The sequence below is a fragment of the Buteo buteo genome, chromosome 13, assembly GCF_964188355.1.
Source record: "Buteo buteo chromosome 13, bButBut1.hap1.1, whole genome shotgun sequence".
Lineage (NCBI taxonomy): Eukaryota > Metazoa > Chordata > Aves > Accipitriformes > Accipitridae > Buteo > Buteo buteo.
The window spans coordinates 634,536-655,827 of record NC_134183.1 but is presented as its reverse complement, the minus strand read 5'-3'; the positions used below and the strand labels follow the sequence as shown (position 1 = coordinate 655,827).

At 57.7% G+C, this 21,292-nt stretch overlaps 4 protein-coding genes across 4 annotated transcripts; 2 read left to right on the top strand and 2 right to left on the bottom strand.

The window, feature by feature from the left end:
• Positions 1 to 677: 677 nt before the first annotated feature.
• Positions 678 to 11,155, bottom strand: ARHGDIA (Rho GDP dissociation inhibitor alpha). Its single transcript, XM_075044077.1, has 6 exons — positions 11,063 to 11,155; positions 4,295 to 4,504; positions 3,805 to 3,888; positions 3,126 to 3,202; positions 2,883 to 2,946; positions 678 to 2,402 (listed from the first exon to the last, which is right to left on the bottom strand). Exons 2-6 carry the CDS (start codon positions 4,482 to 4,484, stop codon positions 2,203 to 2,205), a joined length of 615 nt encoding a protein of 204 aa, XP_074900178.1. The 5' UTR covers positions 4,485 to 4,504; positions 11,063 to 11,155; the 3' UTR covers positions 678 to 2,202.
• A 240-nt stretch (positions 11,156 to 11,395) lies between these two features.
• On the bottom strand, positions 11,396 to 16,388 carry ALYREF (Aly/REF export factor). The gene is made up of 6 exons (XM_075044099.1): positions 16,109 to 16,388; positions 15,745 to 15,876; positions 13,127 to 13,274; positions 12,965 to 13,028; positions 12,612 to 12,792; positions 11,396 to 11,676 (listed from the first exon to the last, which is right to left on the bottom strand). The coding sequence occupies exons 1-6, from the start codon at positions 16,340 to 16,342 to the stop codon at positions 11,662 to 11,664; spliced, it is 774 nt and encodes a 257-aa protein (XP_074900200.1). The 5' UTR covers positions 16,343 to 16,388; the 3' UTR covers positions 11,396 to 11,661.
• A 75-nt stretch (positions 16,389 to 16,463) lies between these two features.
• Positions 16,464 to 17,010, top strand: ANAPC11 (anaphase promoting complex subunit 11). The gene is made up of 2 exons (XM_075044102.1): positions 16,464 to 16,637; positions 16,721 to 17,010. Exons 1-2 carry the CDS (start codon positions 16,529 to 16,531, stop codon positions 16,864 to 16,866), a joined length of 255 nt encoding a protein of 84 aa, XP_074900203.1. The 5' UTR covers positions 16,464 to 16,528; the 3' UTR covers positions 16,867 to 17,010.
• Positions 17,011 to 17,229: 219 nt separating this feature from the next.
• NPB (neuropeptide B) lies at positions 17,230 to 17,795 on the top strand. Its single transcript, XM_075044101.1, has 2 exons — positions 17,230 to 17,448; positions 17,617 to 17,795. The coding sequence occupies exons 1-2, from the start codon at positions 17,230 to 17,232 to the stop codon at positions 17,743 to 17,745; spliced, it is 348 nt and encodes a 115-aa protein (XP_074900202.1). The 3' UTR covers positions 17,746 to 17,795.
• Positions 17,796 to 21,292: the final 3,497 nt, after the last annotated feature.

Sequence of the window (21,292 nt, the reverse complement as noted above, 5' to 3'; positions counted from 1 at the left end):
TTCCAAGTTCTCCATTACCATCGTGAGTCTTCTAGACCACAAGCAGGGCCGAACCATCTCCTCTACAGCTTCTGTAGTGCTGTAGATTCTGTGAAGAGCTTTTCCCGGCGACACTTTTCTTATCCTTAACACAAACATGCCACATGCTCTGTAAACATCTGCAGGCTCTTATCACACATCGCCTCTCCTGGATTCTGTTCTGCCTCTGCCTCCCTCATTCTTCTGGCTGTGCAGGAATTTCACTTCATACTTGCAGCTGGAGTAGGCACAACGCAGGCAGGCCAGATGCTTGGAACCCACCTGCTCCTCAGCTGTCAGGAGACACCCCCCACCTCCAACTTCACTACCTCTGAGACCCACTATTTTCACTTCCCCACACCCTTCTCATCCCTCATACTGCAGGGCACGCAGAACAGAGTGAACAGCAAGGGACAGATCTTGAAGACAAACCCCCAAGAGCAGCAAAGGACACAGTACAACGAGGGCCTCTTGCCTTTTCTCCTCTAGCAAGGGCTGTCCCAGATCCCCTGTTTCACAACTCAGCAGGCCCAGGGATTCTGGTCTTCTCCCACCCCAGGTGTTTGCAGAAATCACCTGTGGAACAGAAGTTCTGCCACTTCCTGCCAAAGACCCAGAACCAGGAAGTTCCAGAACAGAAGCAGAATGGACAACAGACAGTCAGTTCAAAGATTTTATTTAACTGTCATAAAAGGAGAAGCAGACGATGATTCCAAACCTGTTAACCCGGGTCTAGGATTTACAGACAATATGCACCAAATCAAATTAACAAAAATCTCTCTAGGGGCAGGGCAAGGGAGAGTTAGAGGCAAAGACGTAGCTACGAGAAAGCCACATGTACTTGGTCCCAGTTCTAATACGACCTCAACGTGGTAGGATCCAAATAAGAGGGCTGTGGAGCTGGAACGTGCCTGCCCAGCCCTCAGGGGTTCACGGGCCCCCGAGGGCTCCTGCGCCCCGAACGCCGTGTCAGTGCAGCCGTGGGTGGCAGGCTGGCGTGCTGCAGGGGTCTGCTACGGGCACGGGGCAGGGGAGTCGAGTGTCAAGGCAATAAATACTGACAGGCCAGGCACAGATTTTAAAGGCAGAACAGATACATAAGGCATTAACCGCTTCTGAATGCTTGTCCATTGCAAGCTCTTTGTTGATCGCATCAGGAGAGCAGCTGCAGAAACAGACTAGTCCATCCTCAGCCCAAAACAGCCAGGAGGGCAGGTGCTGTCCTGGAATTTCAGTGCTTTGCAGCTACCTTGGCTGCAATGAGAAGTGTGAGGTGATGGCAACACTGGTGACTCCCGCACCCACCTGCCTTGCAGCCCCCTCTATGCCTCGGAGGCTCTGAGGCTGCCAGAGAGTTCGGAGCTCTACGCAAACAGGGCCAGGGGTCCTGCCAGGCCAGCTCTCTGGACACTGGGAGGGGTGGCCAGGCGTCACCCAGGATATCACACCACCCTCCCCTCTGGAGATGTCCCGTCTCGGGTGAAGAACGGACCAGCAGCAAAGCGGGAAGTTGTGAATCTTTCCTAATAACCCATGAGGGGCGTGACCAAGATGAGTGCCATGCCAACAAACAGGGGGAGGGTGGGTGGCATTTAAAAAGTGTAACAAGGGCAGGGCCCCCTCCCTAGAGGATACATGTTACACATTAAGGCATCATGGTTACAGGGAACATCCACAAATGAAGCTGCCAGCGTTCCCAGGACACTGACGGGGTGGAAGGGGCGGGCTGGACATGATTTTAGCCAACAAACGGATTCGATAGCTGCCTGGCATCAAAGTTCTTCAGCTACTTGGAGGCAGTAGTTACCCTGAGCTGTGCACAGGAAAGCCAAGCAGAGGATCCTACACAGAACATAGGAGTCTCTCCCCTTCAGCACCTACCCGAATAAAGGCAGGTGAGAAGCAGCAAAGGGCCTGCTGAGGGAGCAAGCGCTCCCACCTCTGCGCTGGGACAGCATGGCCCTGGGACGGGCAGCTGGAGACCAGATGCAGACAGCACGGTTTGGTCAATGCACTCAGCGATTCTCTGGGGAGGGGGCACATTACACAACTGAGCTCTCTGGTCAAATTATAACAGGGGGTGAAGGGTAAGAGGGTTCCAATGTCAGCACTTTGGTACAGGGGGGGATTTCTACGGTAGCCACTGTCTGATTCACGCTCTCTGGGGTTTGGCCTTGGGAAGGGCTAGTCCTTCCAATCCTTCTTGATGGTCAGGTTCCACTCCCAGGACAGGTGGTCAGTCTTATCATCATCTGTGAACTTGGATTTGATGTTGTAGCTGCCCCGGGCCAGCATGCCCTTAGGGGCTTCTTCCATGGGGGTCAGAAACTCATACTCCTCTGCTCGGGGGCCATAGCTCCCAACCATGTATTCAGTCTTGTCAACTAGAAGGAGAAAAAAGAGGTGCATGGAGGCTGTTTAAGAGCCTCCCCTGCATTTGGGACAAGGCTATAAAGCAAACGAAAGGTCTGTTCCTGCTACAACAATCCACAGAGGAGCTGTGAGAACAAGAATGTCACCTGTATTAACAGCTCTGTTCACTCCAGGAACAGCTCCTCCTGCTGGGAGCGTTCCCCCCCCACTAGCACTGCTGTCAGCAGTGACCTGTTCACAGCCACACTCCGGCAGGGATTACGCATCAAGCCCAGAGGTGCAGGTGCAGCCAGGACTGCAGGCTGCCACCCTGCAGCAGACTCAGGAGCCTTTGCACATCACCACAGGCTCAGCGGCACAGAGACGACTGAAGACCGTCTCTTGCCATTATGAGCTGTTGGGGCACCAGCAGGCGAGCCCCCATCACCGCAGTGGAAAGAGCCAGAAAGCCCTCACACAAAGCAGCACCCCAGTCACAGAGAAGCACTTACTTTTCACGCCTTTCCGGAACGTGTGCTGAATGTACTTCAACCCTGACACAATCTCCCTGTTAACCTGCAGGGAGACAAGCAAGGACTGTAGAAGACATCTCTGAGACACACTGCCTAGCCCACCCACAGTAGCAGACAATTTCCTCCACCACACCACTTTTTGGGACTCAGGCACGCCCTATGCTGGGACTGCAGCAGTCTGGTGTTCCACTCGTTCTTCAGCTTTCAGATCTGAATTCTTACCCTAAAGGAGATTTTTATCCGGTATTCCACACCCTCCTTCAGCACAAACGCTTGCTTCTTGAAGCTCTCCAGGTCACCTACAAAGAAGGGATAGGGTTGCTCAGACTCTCTTTGTATAGTGTTCTGGGGCAAATTTAAGTCGCAAGAGGTGATCAGGACAGTATCTGCAGTAGCAGAGGATGACCCTTACTGCCTGGACAGCACACAGTTCATCCTTTTGTTTTTGCATGACAGGACCCTCCTTGCTGCACTGCCCATGCTACCCGAGGTGGGCGAGCGATGCCCTGCCAAAGGACACTGCAGTGCAGCAATGCAGTTGATTCAAGAATGTTCCTTTGTAGATGTTTGCTCCAAGGCTGTCACCATCTCGAAGCTGCCATTAGCGTTACTGCGCAGGCTGGAGGACAGCTGGCTCCCCCAGCTGGCAGCTCACACCTCTAAAAAACTAAGGCTGGCAAGGGAGTGGAAGCAGGAGGGCCTTCTGCTGCAACAGGGGACACAGCTGCCGGGCTCAGAGCACAGAACCCTCCGGGGGCCCAGGCACCTTACCCTGCATCCAGCACAGGGGCATTTCAGACATAGAAGGGCTTGGCCACCACACCAGCCATGCTCCTGCGGGGCCTTCTGCCAGGCTCCACACCAAGCCAGCTTTGACCTGGGAGAAGGGCAAGAAGCTCACCTGTCAGGTCCAGCTCCAGAGGGCCAGGAGCAGTAGCGCAGACCAAAGTCAGCTTGGTCACCACCACATTTGGAGCATTGGGATCTAGAAAACAAGCAAAAAGGCTGTTAAACACCCATCCCTGACACCAATCAACACAACTCCTTTTCCTTCCAGGGCACTTCTTCAAAGAGCAAGAAAACCAGTGAGAACAACATCCCCCTCAGTGAAGGTATGGGCTCCCTGCTGTGTCAGGCCCAGCCCACAGTCTCCCCAAGAGCATCCCCCTCCAGAGGCAGAGCGTGCCACCCTTCAGTCCCTGTGCCTTATTCCAAGGGCCAGAGATCAGCCCAGGGGAGTGCAGAAACAGGCCTTTATGCTCCTGGCTGTGCTCCGGCCAAAGCGCAAAGAGCTGGGAGGAGAACAGCTCCCAGGCAGGAGCAGGGATGAGGCTGGAGGTGACTGACGGAGCTCTGGTTTGGTTGAGGCATAGCCATGTCCTAGGGCTCACCTGCAGTCACGGTGACAGCACCAAGCAGTGCCTCCTTGTACTTGCGCAGGCTCTCATCATCCTTGTCCAGCTCCTGGATCTCCTGGATGCTCTTCTGGGCAGGTGGCTTATAGTTGACGGAGTGTTCATCTTCCTCATTTTCAGCTGCAATCTGGGCCAGCTGCTCTGCTGTCGGCTCCTGCTCTGCCATCCTCACACACACGAGTTACACTGAAATGGGGAGGAGAAGTGTAACTGCATCTACCTACTCCACCAGCATGGCTCCTGCACAGCACCGCAGCCCATCAGCACCAACCAGGCTTCCCCAGAACTGCTCCGCCATGACTCCACAGGCTCCCTCTCTCATGTGGGCCCCTCACAGGCTGTCCTCAGGGGTCTTCAGGGGACACAACCCTGCCAAGGGTGCAGAGCCCACAGACCCTGCAGACCCCTCCATAGGCCAGGTCTCATACTCAGCCCATGGAGGCCCACGCAAGAAAGTAAAAATTGAACCTCAGTGCTTTACTCATAAGCTGGAACAGGTAAATATCCAAAGCCGCAGAGAAAATGCTCTCTTCCACAAGATCAGCCGGGTGAGGCTTTCGCTCATAATAAACCTGAGCCCAGAATAAACCCAGTTCAGTTCTGCTCTCTACAACACACGATTCCAGCTAAGAATAGGCCTCTGCCCCACCACTGGCACAAATGCCAGGAGCCTCTGCTGCAATCTAGATCTCACAGTTTGTAACTCAATCAGATCAATCTGCTCTGCGCCGGGTGCTGGGTGCCTCGGAGCAGTGGAAGGAGACACCTGGCTTAGCTGATCTCATGCTCAGTCCTTGTCAAAAATCTGTGTCACACACGGCCAGTGAAACAGATAATGGATTAAAAACATGTGCGCAGTTTGGCTTGGCTGGCCAAGACTCTAACCAGGAAACACCCAGCTGCACACTGAGGGCTGGTGAAAGGTGATGCCAACACCCCATTAAAAACCTCAGTTAAAGCCCATGACATCCTCAGTAATTCCTGATGTTCCACAGAGTGTGCTGTCCTAAGGGTCATCTGACAGCAAATATCAACTTGGACTCTCCAAAGACTCGAAAAACTCTTTCAGTGACAGCTTTTGAAAGGCTTTTTGTACAAGCAAAATCTTTCGCAAATGAACTGCTGGTGGATCCAAGTGTTTCTGTCATTATCTGGCACTCCCGCATTCTGTTCAATATTCCCGCCTGGAGCTCTGTGCTAGCATGCACGACTCACAGCAGACTGCGGAACTGCACTGGGATCTAGTTTCCAAATAAATCAAGAACTACTACATTTGCTACAAGTACAACAAACACACACAATGTACTTAAATACAGGCTTAATTATGATCTGCAAGCACTTAAAGCTTCTCATACAGGTTATGCTAAATAAGCTAACCATCATCCATTCTTTTTGTCTTCGAGCTAGCTGATGTAATAGCACACAGTTCAGTTATTCCATTTCTACCCAACGTGCCACCCAGAGGGGGAAAGAAAGACCTCAGCGCTGACACTAACCACACATGGTTTATAGAGCACATTTTATAGTGACACAAGGCAAGTTCTGCAGATGCTGGAGCCAGTCTGACTCCACATCCAGTTCAAGCTTGGCAAGGGTGTAACAGCAGAACAGCAGAGGTACCAGCTGGGCTCCACTAATATTTTTAGCCATAAATATTATGAATGTTTTATTGGGGAACAGGGCAAAGGAGACAGATTAGACACACAAAATGAAATTTTGCACATCTCCACCAGAAAAGAAGAGTACAGCAGACCTATCAGGAAATGCGCAGAGAAGAGAGAAAAGTAAGGGGGAAGGAGAACCGCTGACCAGCCCACCTGCCGCCAGGACTCTCGGGTGAGGCGCTGGCCCCAGCTCCCAGGGAGCCGGTGCTGAGGTGGAGCTGCAGCCAGGCCCCCGGTGGGGAGCCACTCCTGGCCCGCTGTCAAACCTGGGAACAGACGTGCTGGCTTGTCCTGGGCTGGCAGTGCTTCCCCGGAGAGGCTGGCACAGCTCTCAGGGTGTCCTGGGGGTAGGGTATTTGCAATGGATGCAACTGGTGTTTCTGGGTATTAAAGCTTGACCAAGATTTATCACCAGACAAAGGTGGGAGGATGATGTGATACTTTGGGGTTATTACAAGGGCTTTGGCCCTGCGTGGCACAAGTGTGTCTGCATAGGGGAGTTTGTCCTGTTGTACCTTCGCGCTTACTACTCCCAACAACTGCCGGTACTGACCCCTACACTTTACAACAAACAGCTGGCCCTTCTGCATGGTATCCTCCAATATCCTGGCACTGAATGTCGTGAAAATTTGTATTCAAAAGGCCATTTAATCTCATGTCATACATGAACAACTGATTAGATCTCACCCTGGTATCTCCGTATCAAACCCACTCACTTCCTTTGTGCTCCTGACCAAAAAAACCTCCAGCCTTGCAGACTCTCAGAAGTGTTGAGCAAACACTCACTCAAGCATCCGTTGTACTGCTTGATGCCCTTACTGCAGTCCTCTGCCTCGCCTCTGGGCTAGATTTCACGTCCCAGGCACTACAGGTCATTCTCTCTCCCTATGCTGAAGAACTCCTGGACCTCTCTCCTAAGATGCCTGTAGCTTTCAGGAAATGGAAGTGATGGACTTCCAGTGAGAGCTTTAAAGAACTAAAGTCCCCAGTCACTGACTTCTGTTGACTCCCAAACTCCCTGCGACTGAGTCCTCTTTGAAAGCCTGAATATAACAAACAGATACCCACGTGGCAGACGATCCACCAGTATCCATTCACATGCACATCCCCGACGGTGCCAGGTCCCTTTCCATGGCATTAGCGTCCAAAGGTGTATACCACCTTCCAATTTTCAGGCCAAGCACAGACAAAACTTCTAACAAATGGCCTCATCAGCACCTGCAAGTGACAGGCCACAGGAGCTGTAGCACAGCCTCTCCTCGAGCAAACAAAGCTCGCCGAACCCAGCACTGTGCATGCAGCGAAGGATCAGCACCACAAGGTGAAGAGAGCATGTGCCAACCACAGCGCAGCTCCAGACAGCAGGGTCAGGTCTGGAAGATCGCTGCACCTCCACACAGGAACAGCCTTAGCGTTAAACAGCACTGATTTCTAGCAGCTGAAATAGCAGCCGATTTCCAGGATCAGGTATCCTATCCTGATCAGTTAAGAAATGCATTAGTTTGGTCTCACCCACGTATAGAGCCATCGATAACCAACCTCTAGATGTAACAGACAGGGCAACAGTTTCCTCCCACACAACAGCGCTCAATCTTCATCAACTCTGTCAGGGTAACCCTTCCCACGAACAGATATTTAGCAACAACCATGCTGTAGAAGGCACGGAAGGAAAAAAAAAAAAAAACACCAAAATGAAAAAGCAAATCCCCAGCTCTTCGGTTGTGTTCCTATGCCTCTAGTCTTAATCCTGTGATCCAGGGCTAAAGAAACAACCATGCACACCACCACACGGATTAATCAAGAACCACCCCAGTCCTCACAGGATCTCTAAAACAACAGAAGCCCACCAGACACCGAAAACGGCTCCTCAGACCAACACAAAGCACTACTCCAACCAGCAGCTCAGGCCAGGCCAGGGTTCAGCTCTCTGAGGAAGCCCTGGAGAAATATCACTTCCTCTCTTCCAACAGGCTTCCCCAGGAGCAGCAGTCAGAAGAACATCTCTGACCAGGCTGCACCAAAGCCACTGCTGCAGCGCTCGAGAGGAGCAGGCTCCTGCACCCCAGCCAGATGCAAGGGTCGAGACACTCTGCGACAGAGCTGGCAGGGGCCAGGCTGTGGCCGGCCGGCCGCCCCCTTCCGCACAGAGCACTGCATTTCATCACCATGGGTCACAGCGCCTTGGCTACTTCTCCAAACATGCAGCCAGAGAGGAAGGAGACTCCTCATGGCATCAAAACTTTTATGAGGGCCTCAACCTCACCCTTCAGACTTCCTGGACAAAGCATTTATTACAGCTCAGGATTAGTAAACCAGAGCTTTTTTAGGCATGTGAAAGACCAGCCATGACATTGCCAGACAAAGTGAAGCCAAGGGACTTGATTGCATGTGAACTGCCAGGAGACAACTGCACTTGTGTATCCCATCTATGCCGTGCCAAGACCTGCAGCAAGCACGCACCAATACACAGAGAAGGGACCTGCAAGACAGTCCTTCAAAGGGCTCAGCTCCTTAATGAAAGCCTTCCCGCTACACTGCTGACCTGCAGCTGAGCGCAGCTGCCTTGCAGGAGCCCAAGACCTCAAACCTCAGGCATTGCTCTGAGGTGTTTGGAAGGAAATTCCTCTTCAGCTCTTTCTGACACCCAGGAGATGCTCGGGTGCCCTGCTCAGCACCTCTGCACAGTGGCTCTCCGGCTCTTAAGACTCAGCCGAGTTGCAGAACGCTAGAGCTAGTGCCTCTTCGGCTCCTGAGAGGCCTGCTGCTCTACAAGAGGCACAGACCCACTGTCAGCTCTGCCACGGCTGGCAGGGAAGGGGACTCCCAGCCCTCACAAGCAAATTACAGGAGGCGGGCTCCTCAGCCGTGGAGAGACATCTAGGGAAGCAGCCCTGGGTGCTTCTCAGATCCTTGCAGGTCACAGAAGCCTGCAGAAGACAGCAGGAGGCTGAATCGCTTCCCACCTGGGAATTTGCACTCAGCTGCCATCATTGCTTCCTCAAGTCAGCAGCTTCTCCTGGATTCTCAGCATTTTTCGCTCAGGACCGAGGAGCTAGCAGCAGCGAATGCAAGAGCTCCACCTTCTGCCAGACAGAAAAACTCCTAGGAACATGACCCTATTTGTTTTCAGGCACACAGTGGTAAACAGCAACTTCTTCACACCCCGGGATCAAGATCCCACAGCACTAGCGAAACCAGAGTTAGCCAGAGGTAACTATGATGAGCTAATTGGCCTCAGACGTCCACTAGATGACAGCGCAGCGGTGGACACACAGCAGTGCCAATTCGAGCGGTCCCCACCCTTCCTTCTTCCCTCGTGGCGCAAGGGAAGCCTTGTGCAGCCACAGGGCAAACTCGGTTGGAATTTGATCCAGTTAATAACCGTTTCTGCAGGGCTATTTTCCAGCCAGATCAGTTTGCTGATCCGGTTCACTATGCAGCTACAAACGCTGCTACACTGTAAGAACAGGGAGCCAGAACTGCTTAAACCGGCTCAAGCTGTGCTACTGCTCTGCACGTACAATGGCAGCTCAGGAGGCTGAATCAGAAATAAACGGGGCTCAGACAGTTCCCAGGGCAGCAGCAGGGGAGCGGGTGGGTACATCAGCAGCAAAGGAGGAACTGGTGACTCACTGACACTTCCGGAGGCCGAGTGCTGCCCTCTGACACCACTTGGTAATTCGGAGGCAAGGGGACATCCAGATAATGATAATGCCACTGCACTGGTTGCTTTGTAAGAGTGTCCCAGAGAACTCTCGTCTCGCCTGATCCCTGCCACTGGCTCACAGCTCTGGGGATGAAGGACTCTGGAAACAGTCCGCTGCCTTTCAGGGACTCAGCAGTTTGGAGATGTAGGATTTTTTTTTTTTTTTTTTTTTTTGCTTGTGACATAACCCTGGCCTGCAGTTCACCTACAAGGCATTAACTGTCAAGAGTAAAACCAAAGGCGTGAGCAGACAGTTCCATACACTCACAACTTCAGAAGTTTAAAAAACTCTCGCAGTCCTACACCCAGGATGCAAACAAGTTATGTGGGTAAACGGGCTGCAGTCTGGCTGCAACCGCCATCTGTGCGGTGACCCCGGCGCTGCAGCTGCGGACACCCCCAAGAGCGTGACCCATCCGTACGCATCGCCGCTCGTCCCCACAGTGGAACACTACAATGAAACCGTCTCTGCTCAGCAGTTACGGGACAAGAATACCCACGCTGGAAGAATGCTTGGACAACCAAAGCAGCAAAGCACTCTGGACTAGAGCCGAAACCCTCAAGGCAGCAATGTAGCCACTTCGCGTGACTAGGAGTTCTTATTGGCTTAAGAAAAGGAAGTTAGGACTTTCAGACTTGTTGCAAAGAGCTGTGGAGCCAGGGAAGACATCGCCATCCTTCCGGCATGGCTTTAAAGGAAGGAGGAGAACCGATACCATAGCCTGCAGGAGCCAAGCTGCAGCCTTTATGCACGTTGCCCCTGCTTCTGTAACGTGCACCCTGCCGACAGCATTAAGGGGGATAAGACGGGCTCTTTAATTACTCTAACACGGAAGGAAATCCACTCTGAGGAAGCTGCTTCCAAGTTCCTCGTTTCGTAACTAGGAACCATTTATGGAAAATCTGTTTGAGACAAACGAGAGCGCTTGCAGCCCCAAGCGCCCTGGGAGGCCAAAAGGACCCAGCGTTCCTTTCACCGCGGCCCAGGCAACGAGAGAAACCCGAGGGGAGGGCTCGGAGCAGCCCCGGCTCCTCCGGGGAGCACGAGCCGACCCGAACCGCCCGTGTTTCGCCCTAACCGCGGGCCTCGGTGCCGCGAGAGCTCCGCTCCGCTCCGGGACGGCGCCGGCTGGGGACGGCGGCTTCCCCCGGGCCCTCAGTGGGCCGTGCGAGGGCACTCGGGGCCCACGCTCCCGCACCTCGGCCGCGCCCCGGAGCCAGCGGGGCGGCCGAGCCCGGCCAGGCCCCGGTGGGGCGGAGGCGCGGCCCCGCGATCTGATCCCCCCCCCCCACCGCCGCCCCCAGGGAGCTGCCCGCCGCCGCGGCCCGGTCCCTGCCGCTCCCCCGCCCCACCGCGGCCCGGCCCCGCCCTACCGGCCCTGCTCGCTCTCCGCGCTGCGGTGACAACGCCGCCGGGATCCGCCCAGCCGCCCGCGCGCCCCCGCACTTCCGGGACACGCCCGTCACTTCCCGTTATACGAGGCTGAGCCCCGCGCCTCACTTCCGGCCGCGACCCGGCGCGCTGATTGGCCCAAAGGCGGGGGGCGGGGCACGCGCACGCTGGCGGGATGAACGATAGAGTTGGGGCGGAGGGGTAGAGCGCCGCGGGGCGCGGGAAGGCGCGCGCGGGCCGGGCAGGGCAGGGCAGGGCAGGGCAGGGCCGGGCGGGGCGGGGCGGGCGCGGCGCGGCGGGCAGGCGTCCACAGCTCTAGACACGGTTCTATTTTATTACGGCAAAGGTGAAAAAGCCACCTCGGCCCAACAGGCAACCAGTAAAATTTATCCCAAAAATAACTCGGTACAAAACAGGTCTGCTTCAGAATTAAAAAAAACCTTTACAGGAGTTTAAAACCTATCCCAGAACGTAAAAGTAAAACAAATCCCATCCTCGGTATTAGTAGCCACGGCCGCAGCCCCCGCCGGGGAGCATGGAGCGAGATCGGAGTCCTTCCCTGTGCCCGCCGCCCACCGCTTTAGCTGGTGTCCATCTGGAAGAGAGGAGAGGAGCCGTCACCGCGCGCCCCGCGGCACCCCGCCTGCCCACCCCTGCGGAGGCACTCCGGCCCCGGCAAACCACCGCAAGGCCCCGGCGCTGCCGGATGGGGATGGCGGGTTCCAGCCCCGGCCCGTTCAGGCACTGGCCCGGGAGCGGGAGCGTCCGGCAGTGCCGGGGCCCAGCTGAGCCACCGCGGCGCCCTGAGGCACGACGGCCAACTGCCCTGCTGCGCTCCCCCACCCCCAGCCAAGTCCTTGCAAAATAACACTATTTACGCATCCCCGAGGCCAGAGAAGGCTGCTCTAAAACACCAGACAATTTTTTCTAGAATTCTGCTCATCCCACTTCTTCCACACTCTCGCCTCGATTTTATCCCGCTCCTACAACACTGACTCACGTACACACGTGAGCTCAGTTCTCTACTGAGATTTTAACCTGGCTGCAGCACAGAGACATCTGAGCTAGTTCTGAAGGCAGCAAACAACGTGTGTGGCTCTGTGTGTTACGGACTCGTATCGGCCATCAGCATCACCAACCCTTCCTCCATCAGCATCCCATGTAGTTATTTCACACATTTTTTTTCCTTTTTGTTTTTCCTTTTTCCAGCCCATTCTCTGTGGGTTTTGTTACACAGGTACTGCTCATCACAGCTGTTCCAGCTGTGCAGGAGGCTGCCCCACACTGGCCCCAGCGAGCCACGGAGCTGGACAAGGGGCTGTTTCTTGGCAACCAGTAACAGCAGTTGGCAAAGCATTCTGGAAAGCAAAGCCAACTACCGGACCAAGGCACTGCTCGGCTTTAGAGGGAGACCGCTTTAGTCCAGTGACCCGGAAAACACTTTCTGTTTCCTGCCAGCTCTGGGCTGCCAATGTTTCCCAGAACGAGATGCCGTGGGGAACCTGTGGACAGCGCCTGAGCAGCACTTACCCTGGCATTGTAAGCATCCAGCTGTGCATCTAGTTCTTCTGCGGAGAGCTGCTGTTTGGAAGTTCTCCCAGCTCCTCTGCCTCTCCCTCTGTTCCCACCACGAGTACCTCGCCTGTTGCCTCCTCCACCACCAAATCCTCCTGAACCACCACGGTTTCTGGTCATGCCACCTCTGTTTACACTGTGATTTTTAAAGAGCAACTGTTTTAGTGCATTCCAGTTAACCCAAACAGGCACACAGAAGTTTGCCAAACAGGAGACGGATCCACGCTTCCTACACAGACAGGAGCCAGGCACGTTCCCACCCCACGCTGACCGGGCAGAGCGACTCCCGCGGCTGTACGGCATCTCACCTCTGTGCTGGTCTCCTCTGTGTGTCGATCTGTGACGTGACCAGCTGAATGTTCATGGGGCGTCCTGGAGGAAGAGCAGCCCGTGAGCCTGTGTGCAGGACACAGGCACGCGGGCTGCTCCAGCCAGAGAAACGCACTATGGAAACGGCCACGCAGACTCACCGTCCAAGGGGACTCCGTTGTACTGCTTCATCGCTTTCAGAGCATCTGCCTTCCTTTCGAAATGCACATCTGCTGTCCCTAGACTGCGGCCAGATCTGTCATAGTGCACGGCTGCCTTCTTCAAGGTCCCAAACTCTGCAAAGAGCTCCTGAGAAAAAAAGGGAGAAGAGCATACACGTCCAACAGCGCTGCAAACACCACACAGCCAAGAGACGGCACCGCAGTTCCCCGTACACAACTGCTCTCAGCAATCGCAGGCGCTTTTCAGAACATCACTGACAACTTGGACAAAACACTGATGAAAGAGGGGAGCACAAGCCCATCAGAAGGACTTCAGAAAGTTGCCACAGGTGGCAAAACCAAGCAGGACTTCATATTCACCACTTGCAGGGTGCACATTTACAGCCAGAGAAGTGGACCCAAGGAATGCCAACCTGTTTCTTTTCCCAGGGAAATTGCAGGTGTTTTTGTTGAGGCTGAGTCAATGGGGCAACTACTTAAAAATAATCCAGAACCTAATCCATTTCACAGAGGAAGAACAACCTGTATGAACGCAGGGATTCATAAGATGGTCACAGTTTCATTGTGCTGGATTTTTTTTTTTTTAACTCCTTAAATCTTTACTAGACCAGGTGCAATTTAAAAACATGGCCCATTAGGATTATACCCCAAAAACTGAGATGAGGAAAAGCCCTGTACTGAAGTACATAATTCACAGTCACGAAGGATGGAAATGAAGAGGCAGCAATGGAGCCACCCATTTTGTTTTACAGATGCTACACTTAGGAATTCAACAAGGACAGCTCGCCTTTGTGAGTTTCTGCTATAGCCCTTGCCTCAAAAGCTCAACATCTACCCCAGAGCTGCCAGGTGCCCCAAGGGACAGGCCGCCTGCTACAGTACCTGCTGCAAGGCCCGACTGCCATGCTGCTGTCCCCGTGAGTTACTGCCCAAGCATCTGACGGGGCACTATACGTGTTCTTCCGCTTCCCAAGCAAGCAGCACTCCAGGCAGAGCTGCAGGCCAGCTCCTCCCTTGTACCCATTGACCAGAGGCGAACATTACACAGCACTCGATAGAAGCTTTCTGGAGCAGGGCGCACCACAGGCAAGGCTGTGCTCAGCCCCTTCTCCAGAGCCAGCTTCTCTTTGCACTGCAGAGAACACAGGTTCCTCCCAAGCAGCAGCGACCGCTCGCTTGGGGAGCGACGCCTCCGAGAGCAGCACACGGTGGAGGCTCCTTCCAGCCCATACACCTCCGAGCTGCACTGTACCACATTAATGACGCAATTAGCATAGAAACAAAGAAAGCAATCGCCACATCTGAGGTGGCGCTAAATTATGGGATGGGTAGTAACAAAACAGGTGCAAAGCCGTTAAGTCAGCTTTGCTGCTAAATAAACCATAGGTGGACGTTCGTCCACATCTCAGCCCAAGTCAGCAGCGGAAAAGGTGAATACCCACGATCCTGCGCCACAGGAAGCACAGGAGCTGGCCGAACTGAGGTGACTTCACAGAGCCACATTTTACAGATCGGGGCCTGACTACAACAAAGAAGAAACTTATTTAAACCAAATCTGAACTAACACAAGGAAAAGAGGTGCTTTTCAGCGCGTTACCCAGTAACTAGGTGACCTGAAAAAGCTCACTTCCAGCTCCCCAGGCACAGCCAGATTGGCACGTGGCGTAACTGCAATGAATTAACCAATGAAGAAAACATAAAAGTAGTTGTTTGTTTTTCCTTGGTGAGGAGGTGAGGACCAGAAGCCAATGTAAAAGGAATCGCTTTGCAGAGCGACTGAGCCAGCTGAGCCTCCAGCGGGGACGCACCTGCTATTTGCAAACATTTATTTCTGCACAACCTGCTCGTGACGGAGCCCCCACAGCCGGGCAGGAGCACCACGCCTCAAGCCCTCCAACCCACACAGCCACAGGGACAGATCACACCGTACGCCTGACTGAAAGAATCCTGCAGGTTCTTACCCAAAAGCACAACCAAAACAAAGTATATGATCCTGACAGGTAACTCGGATAGAAGATTTAACGCACCAGGTACCATAGACACTGCCATGCAGGGGAGCACGCTCTCCCTCATAGATAAGACTTCCCAGTTACAGCGAAGGATGTGTCCACAGGAACACCTCGACACTCAGCAGAACGTGACTTTAACAAAGCTGTGCAAACAGGTCCCACAAAAACAGAGCACGCAGGCGTACGTGCAGTGCAGGTACGGAATTTCTGCAGTTACACAGACCTTAAAGAGTTTACGTGATTTACGCTAAATTCTCCAGCCGCAGCTGGATCCAGCCCCTGGGCAGCACTTTTCCTCATGTGCGCTGTGGCAGAGCCACTTACAAGGCAATTAGCTACCACTCTGTGGGAAAGGGCGGCTTTTCCGAACCGCAGCCCCCTGGGGCTCACAAGAGCCACGCAGGACCGACACTCGCAGCGCAAACACCATCCCCAATGCCGAGCTAATTCACTCGGGGCCCTCCCACCCCGGGCGCGGAAGGGCAGCAGGACCCCCGGAGCTCCCGCGGGCGCCCGGCACGCCCGACCCCGACGCTATGAATTAAACCCCCCCGCGATCGCCCCCCGCGCACCCAGCGGGGCCGCTACCTGGATATCCGCATCCGAGACGCCGAAGTCCAGGTTCGAGACGAGCAGCTTCCCGCCGGTCTCCACGCCGGCCCCCGCCCCGAAGCCGCTGTCGAACAGGTCGTGCTGCCACTTCTCGGGGAGCTGCTTCGGCTGCAACGAGACCAGGACCTCGGTGACCGTCGCCGGGGCACCGCCGGCCACGCCGCCCGCCCCGCCGGGAGCGGACAAAGGGCCGCCCGGCGGGCCCGCCCCCCGCCGCCCCATCCCGTCCCGTCCCGCCGCCGCCGCCCGCGCCGGCTCCGGCCCCGGGCCCGGGCCCCCGCCGCGCCGCCGGGCCCCGCGGACGGCCGCGCTCCCCGCCCGCCCCCGTCGCGCTCCGTACCCGGCTGTAGGGCGCGGGCCGGTTCCTGCCGCCGCCCCGGGCCATCACCGGCCTGTTCCGCACGGGGCCGCCGCCTCCCGCTCGCCCGGCTCCAACGCCGCCTCGCCCGGGCCCGCCCCCGCGGGTGGCGCCGCCGCGGCCCCGGCCGCCCCGGCCGCCGCCCCGGCCGGCCCCGCGCTGGCTCCGGTTGAGCTTAATAATATCGTCCAGGGACATGTCCATCTTGTCGGCCATGATGGCGGCTCCGCTCCGGGGGCCTGCACTTCCGGCCGCGCTGCGCCGACGCCGGAAGCGGAAGAGGCGTGGCCGGCGGCGAAGGCGCGGCGGCCGCGCGCGCTTGTGCGCGGGAGCCCGGCGGGGCGGGACTTCCGGCGGGGCGGGGCGGGGCTGCCGGCGGGGCGCGGCGCGGCGCGGCGGGCGATGCGGGTGCGGGTACGGAGCTGGCACGGCGTCGCCTCCTGGCTGTGGGTGGCCAACGACGAGAACTGCGGCATCTGCCGGATGGCCTTCAACGGCTGCTGCCCCGACTGTGAGTGCGGCGGGGCGGGGCGGCCCCGGGGGCTCCGGATCCCCCCGCCCCGACCCCGGGCTGACGGTCTGTCCGTGCCGCAGGCAAGGTGCCCGGTGACGACTGCCCGCTGGTGTGGGGCCAGTGCTCGCACTGCTTCCACATGCACTGCATCCTCAAGTGGCTGAACTCGCAGCAGGTCCAGCAGCACTGCCCCATGTGCCGCCAGGAGTGGAAGTTCAAGGAATGACGGCCGCGCTCCGCCGGTACACCGGCTGGCTGCCGCCGGCGCCGCTTCTCGCCGCCGGCCGCCTCGCCCTCAATAAACGTGCGGCCGCCGCTCACACCCCACCCCCCCCACCCCGGTGTCCGGTGTCTTTCCGCGCTCGGGATCGGGGGCGGGGGCGGGCGGGTCGGTGTCGGGACGCGCACCGAGGCTTCCCCCGGCCCCGGCGGGCAGGGCCCCTGGGCCACCCGGGGGCGGCTGCGGGGCCGCCGGCGAGCACCTCCTTCCCCGCCGCCCCGGGAGGGCGGGCCGCGCGGCGGGGGCGGGCGCCCGGTTATAAAAGCGGCGGCGGCGGCGGCCCCGGAGCGCTGCGGTCCCGCCGGCACCATGCACGCTGCCCGCTGGCTAGGGCTGGCGCTGCTCTGCCTCTGCCGCCCCGCCGAGCCCTGGTACCGGCCGGCGGCCGGGCCCCACCACTACTCGGTGGGCAGAGCCTCGGGGCTGCTCTCCGGGCTCCGCCGCTCCGACACCAGCGGCACCGCCAAGCCCGGCCCCGGTGCGCTGATGCCCGGCTCGGCCCGCCCGCCCGCATGGCTCCACGCCGCGGTGAGTACCAGGGCCAGTTCGGGGTACGGGGCACGGTGGGCACTGGGACGCTGTAGGTGCGGGGTCCTCCAGCTGCTGGGCACTGGGGCGCGGTGGGGGCACCTCCGCTCCCCCACCAGTGCCGTGTTGCTGGGGGACCCTGGTCCCTGTTGATGGTCTCCCCTGCAGGCGCTGTGCGTGACGGATGTGGCCCCCGAGCCGCGGAGCTGCCGGTTGCTGCCTGGAGCCACCGGCGCTCTCCAGTGCAAGGCGGACGTGACCGTGTCCTTGGACCCCGTGGCGTGTGCGGATGCCTGAGCCGGCACTGGTGGCTCTGTGGTGACAATAAATGTGCTTGGGCTGGCTCCATCGTGTCTGTTCTTGCAGGGGAGGGAGGTACTGTGGGGTGGGGGGAGCCCACCTGGGTCTGGGGAGCTCGGGGCTGCTCAGCCATCCCCTCCCTGCAGCTCCCTGAGCCCCGCAGAGCCTTGTCTGGGGCCGGAGCTGCCCTAGGTCAGGCCGGACAAAGCCAGGACCGGGCTGTGCCCTGGGCAGGACATCGTACTCGGGGCTCCGGAGATGCTCCAGGGGAGAGGGCAGTGACAGCCCCATGGGGAGTGGGTGGGGGGCACTTGGCAGCAGGATCACAGCTGGAGCTGAGCACAGTCCCCAGCCGGCAGCTGCGTGGGGGCCCCTGGGGAGGTGGGCAACCCCATCCCATGTTTCCTCATGGGTATCGCAGTGGGGAGCCTGGTCAGCCGACTGAGCACCCACCACCTGCTTCTTGCCACCTGCTTCGGCTCAACCTCTGGGCTCCACCATGCCCCTGGGACCCACGACAGTGCTGGCATGGCCCTGGCCTCACAGCCCCACTGCCCCCGGGCTCCTTTGAGCACCCATTCCCCCCCCAGGTGCCAAGGCTGCTCAAACACCCATCAGGGAAGATCACTCCATCGCAACCAGCAAATTGCCACCCCGCTGGCAGCCCCAAGGGCCAGCCTGATGCCCATGGTGTGAGCTGCGGGCAGTAGCAGGAACCAATGGGGCTTTGCTGAGCGGTGGGTGACCACAGGCAGGGCGCTTCTGTCCCCATGTCCCCCAGCCAGGAAGGGCCCTGCTGACCCCCTGCGCTGTAGGAGACCCAGGCACAGCCCCCACCTGGCACCGGGGCACCCAGGCTGTGCTCCGGCACCGGAACATGGACTCGGTGACAAGAGTGGGGCAGCAGCAGCCCCCCAATGCCAGCTGCTCCAGGGCAAGGGCACCCCCCCCACCAGGCAGCTGAGAGGGGGCTGCCTCCTCCCCAGGGGCACAGCACCCAGTCTGGTCACAGTGTCTGCCCCCATGAAGGTTGCCAGGGCCCTGTCTCACCTGGCAAGAGGCTCTTGCCCGCAGCAGACACTGTGCCCTTTATGAAAGGACACCCCCCCCCGAAGTGCCCCTGGCTGTGATGCACTGCACCCCGCAGGACTTGGCACACCTGCCCTGGGGTGCAGCATGGCTCCATTGAAGGCTGCCGGTGCCAGTGTCTTCCTAGGAAGCTTGGTGGGCACCAGGACCAACAACCATCACAGGGGACACGGCCCGGCATCCCCGCCACGGCAGGGATCAGCATGGCACCATAAGCCCCCACTGGAGCTGCCACAGGGTGCCAGCGCCCACCACTAAGCTCAGCCCCATCTCTGAAATCCTGTGGGCACCCCAAGTGCTCCGGCATCTCACGACTGGCCAGGCAACTGTGGCAGCAGCGGTGTTGCCACACGGGTGTCCCAGGTGCAGCCCTCCTACTGCCCGCAGCAGTAAGGTGCCAGCTAGGCACCAGCCACTGTCCCGGTGCTGAGCTCCCGCCTGGAGCCACCACGCATCGGAAGCAGCTGCAGAGCCCCAGTCCTCCGTGCACAGCAGGACCAACACACTGCGAGGAGATTGTTCTGGGCTTTGGCCAGGGTGGCAGTGGTCTATGGTGATGCTCCGGGGTCTGTTCATCCCATCACCCCTTTCCATGAATTGCTAACAGGGCCCTGGGGGACGAGCCCCAACCCCAGCCCTGCTCTGGGGGCCCTGCACCCTGGCAGGGTTTGGGCTGAAGCTGCCAGCTCCCCTTAGCAGGGTCACGGCTGCTCTTACAAGATTTAAGGCACCTGCTACAACTGTTCCAGTGAATTAGTTCCCATTAGTGAAACATCACACACTCACTGTAACCTGCATCGCAAGGGAGGGGGCCTCCTCGGGCTGGGTGCAGGAGCCAGAGTTCTGATCTCCTGTGCTTGGGTGGGGTTGGAAATAAACCCCCCAAAAAACAAACCACAGAAAACAAGGAAAGTCACAAACTTGAAATTCATGCCTTTCCCCCCACCCCCATTTTAACTCCATGCTCATTTTTGCCTGTGGGACTCAGGCTGTCAGTAAACAGAAGCTTAGAAGAAGGGCCCAGAGGCACTTGGAGAAAGGAACATCATATGCAAAAGTTTTCAGAGTAAACTCAGAAACAGCTCTCAGAAGCCCCAAGGAACAACAGCTCCACCGCGTGCCAGCTGAGCAGGCAAAGCTGACGTTTCCACGCAAATAAGTTATACCAGCAGGCAAGTACCCGTGCATGGTGACAGCAGAAATAAAGTACTTTTGTCATTTTTTAATAACAACAAGTACCTGTTTGGGTCCCAAAGGCAGCTCATTTACATGCAGATGCTCAGCCTAGGGCATATGTGTCACTGTGGCCAAGTTGTTTGTTTTTAATGACAAACTCTTCTGCTGTCTCCGTGGGAGGGGGGCTGTGTGCTGCAGAGGGGTTATTTGTGCGCTCAGCAGCCGAATCCCGGGAAGGGGCCGACAGCTCAGAGTCACCATTACTCCGGGGGCGAGGGGCGACTTTGCCAGCTCCAGGTGGCAGAGCTGACATGCACCAAAGCAGCGGGGTTTCAGCAGGAAGGCGCACAGGGCAGTGACGCAGACTAGAGCGGAGTACCGGCTCTGCCCCAGCGTGATGGGGTCCCAGCACACGTCCCCTGTACCCCACAGTGGGCAAAGCACTGGCCTGAGCCACTCTGCTCCAGGCCAGGACTCACCCCACTTCTCAGCCCACTCCCACACCCCAACTGTGGCTGGGACAAGGACAGCGCTCAGCCCAATCTCACAGACCCTCAGGGCAGCTGAGACCCCTGGCCAGCTGGTGAAGACCTCAGCCCTGTTTTCTGCTGGGGTGTAGCTGAACCAGGGCACAGTTTGCAGCACGAGCCGGCCGGTGCAGCCCACAGAACGGCCGGTTCTGTCAGGGGTGAATCCCCAACCTGCCCAACATCTGCAGCAGCTGTTGCCTCTGGTCAGGAAGGGAAAAGCCCTGGTCCTGGCTGGAGAGCTGCAGCAGAGCAGCCTCTGCACAGCAGCAGATGAGCAGCAGCAGCGAGGGCTTGCCTGGACACAGTGGGAGGGAGGTGTCCGTTCCCCAGACCCTGGGGAGCATCTCCAGCCAGGCAGGGGTCACAGCAACAGGCTTTTCACCAGAGTCACCATCCCGCCGCCAGCCAGCAAGGCAAGACAGGCATTACCTTCCCAGAGGGGAAGCACCTTCCTTCTTGCCAAAAAGGGCAGCAGAAGTTTGGGATCACTCACGCACCCCCCCCAGGGCTGCCCTTTCCTCTCCTCCAGCTGCAGAACTGCCCACAGAGTACGGCCCCCGCTGCTGGAGAAGAGCCCTTTCGCAGAGCGCCAGCACCCCAGGGAAGGGAAAGCCCAGAGAATGATGTGAAGCACAGCAACCACGGCTGGGAGCGTCCAGGTCTCAGAAGCAGCTTTGGGGCCGTGTCGTGGTTTAACCCCAGCCGGCAAATAAGCCCCACACAACTGCTCACTCCCTCCCCCACAGTGA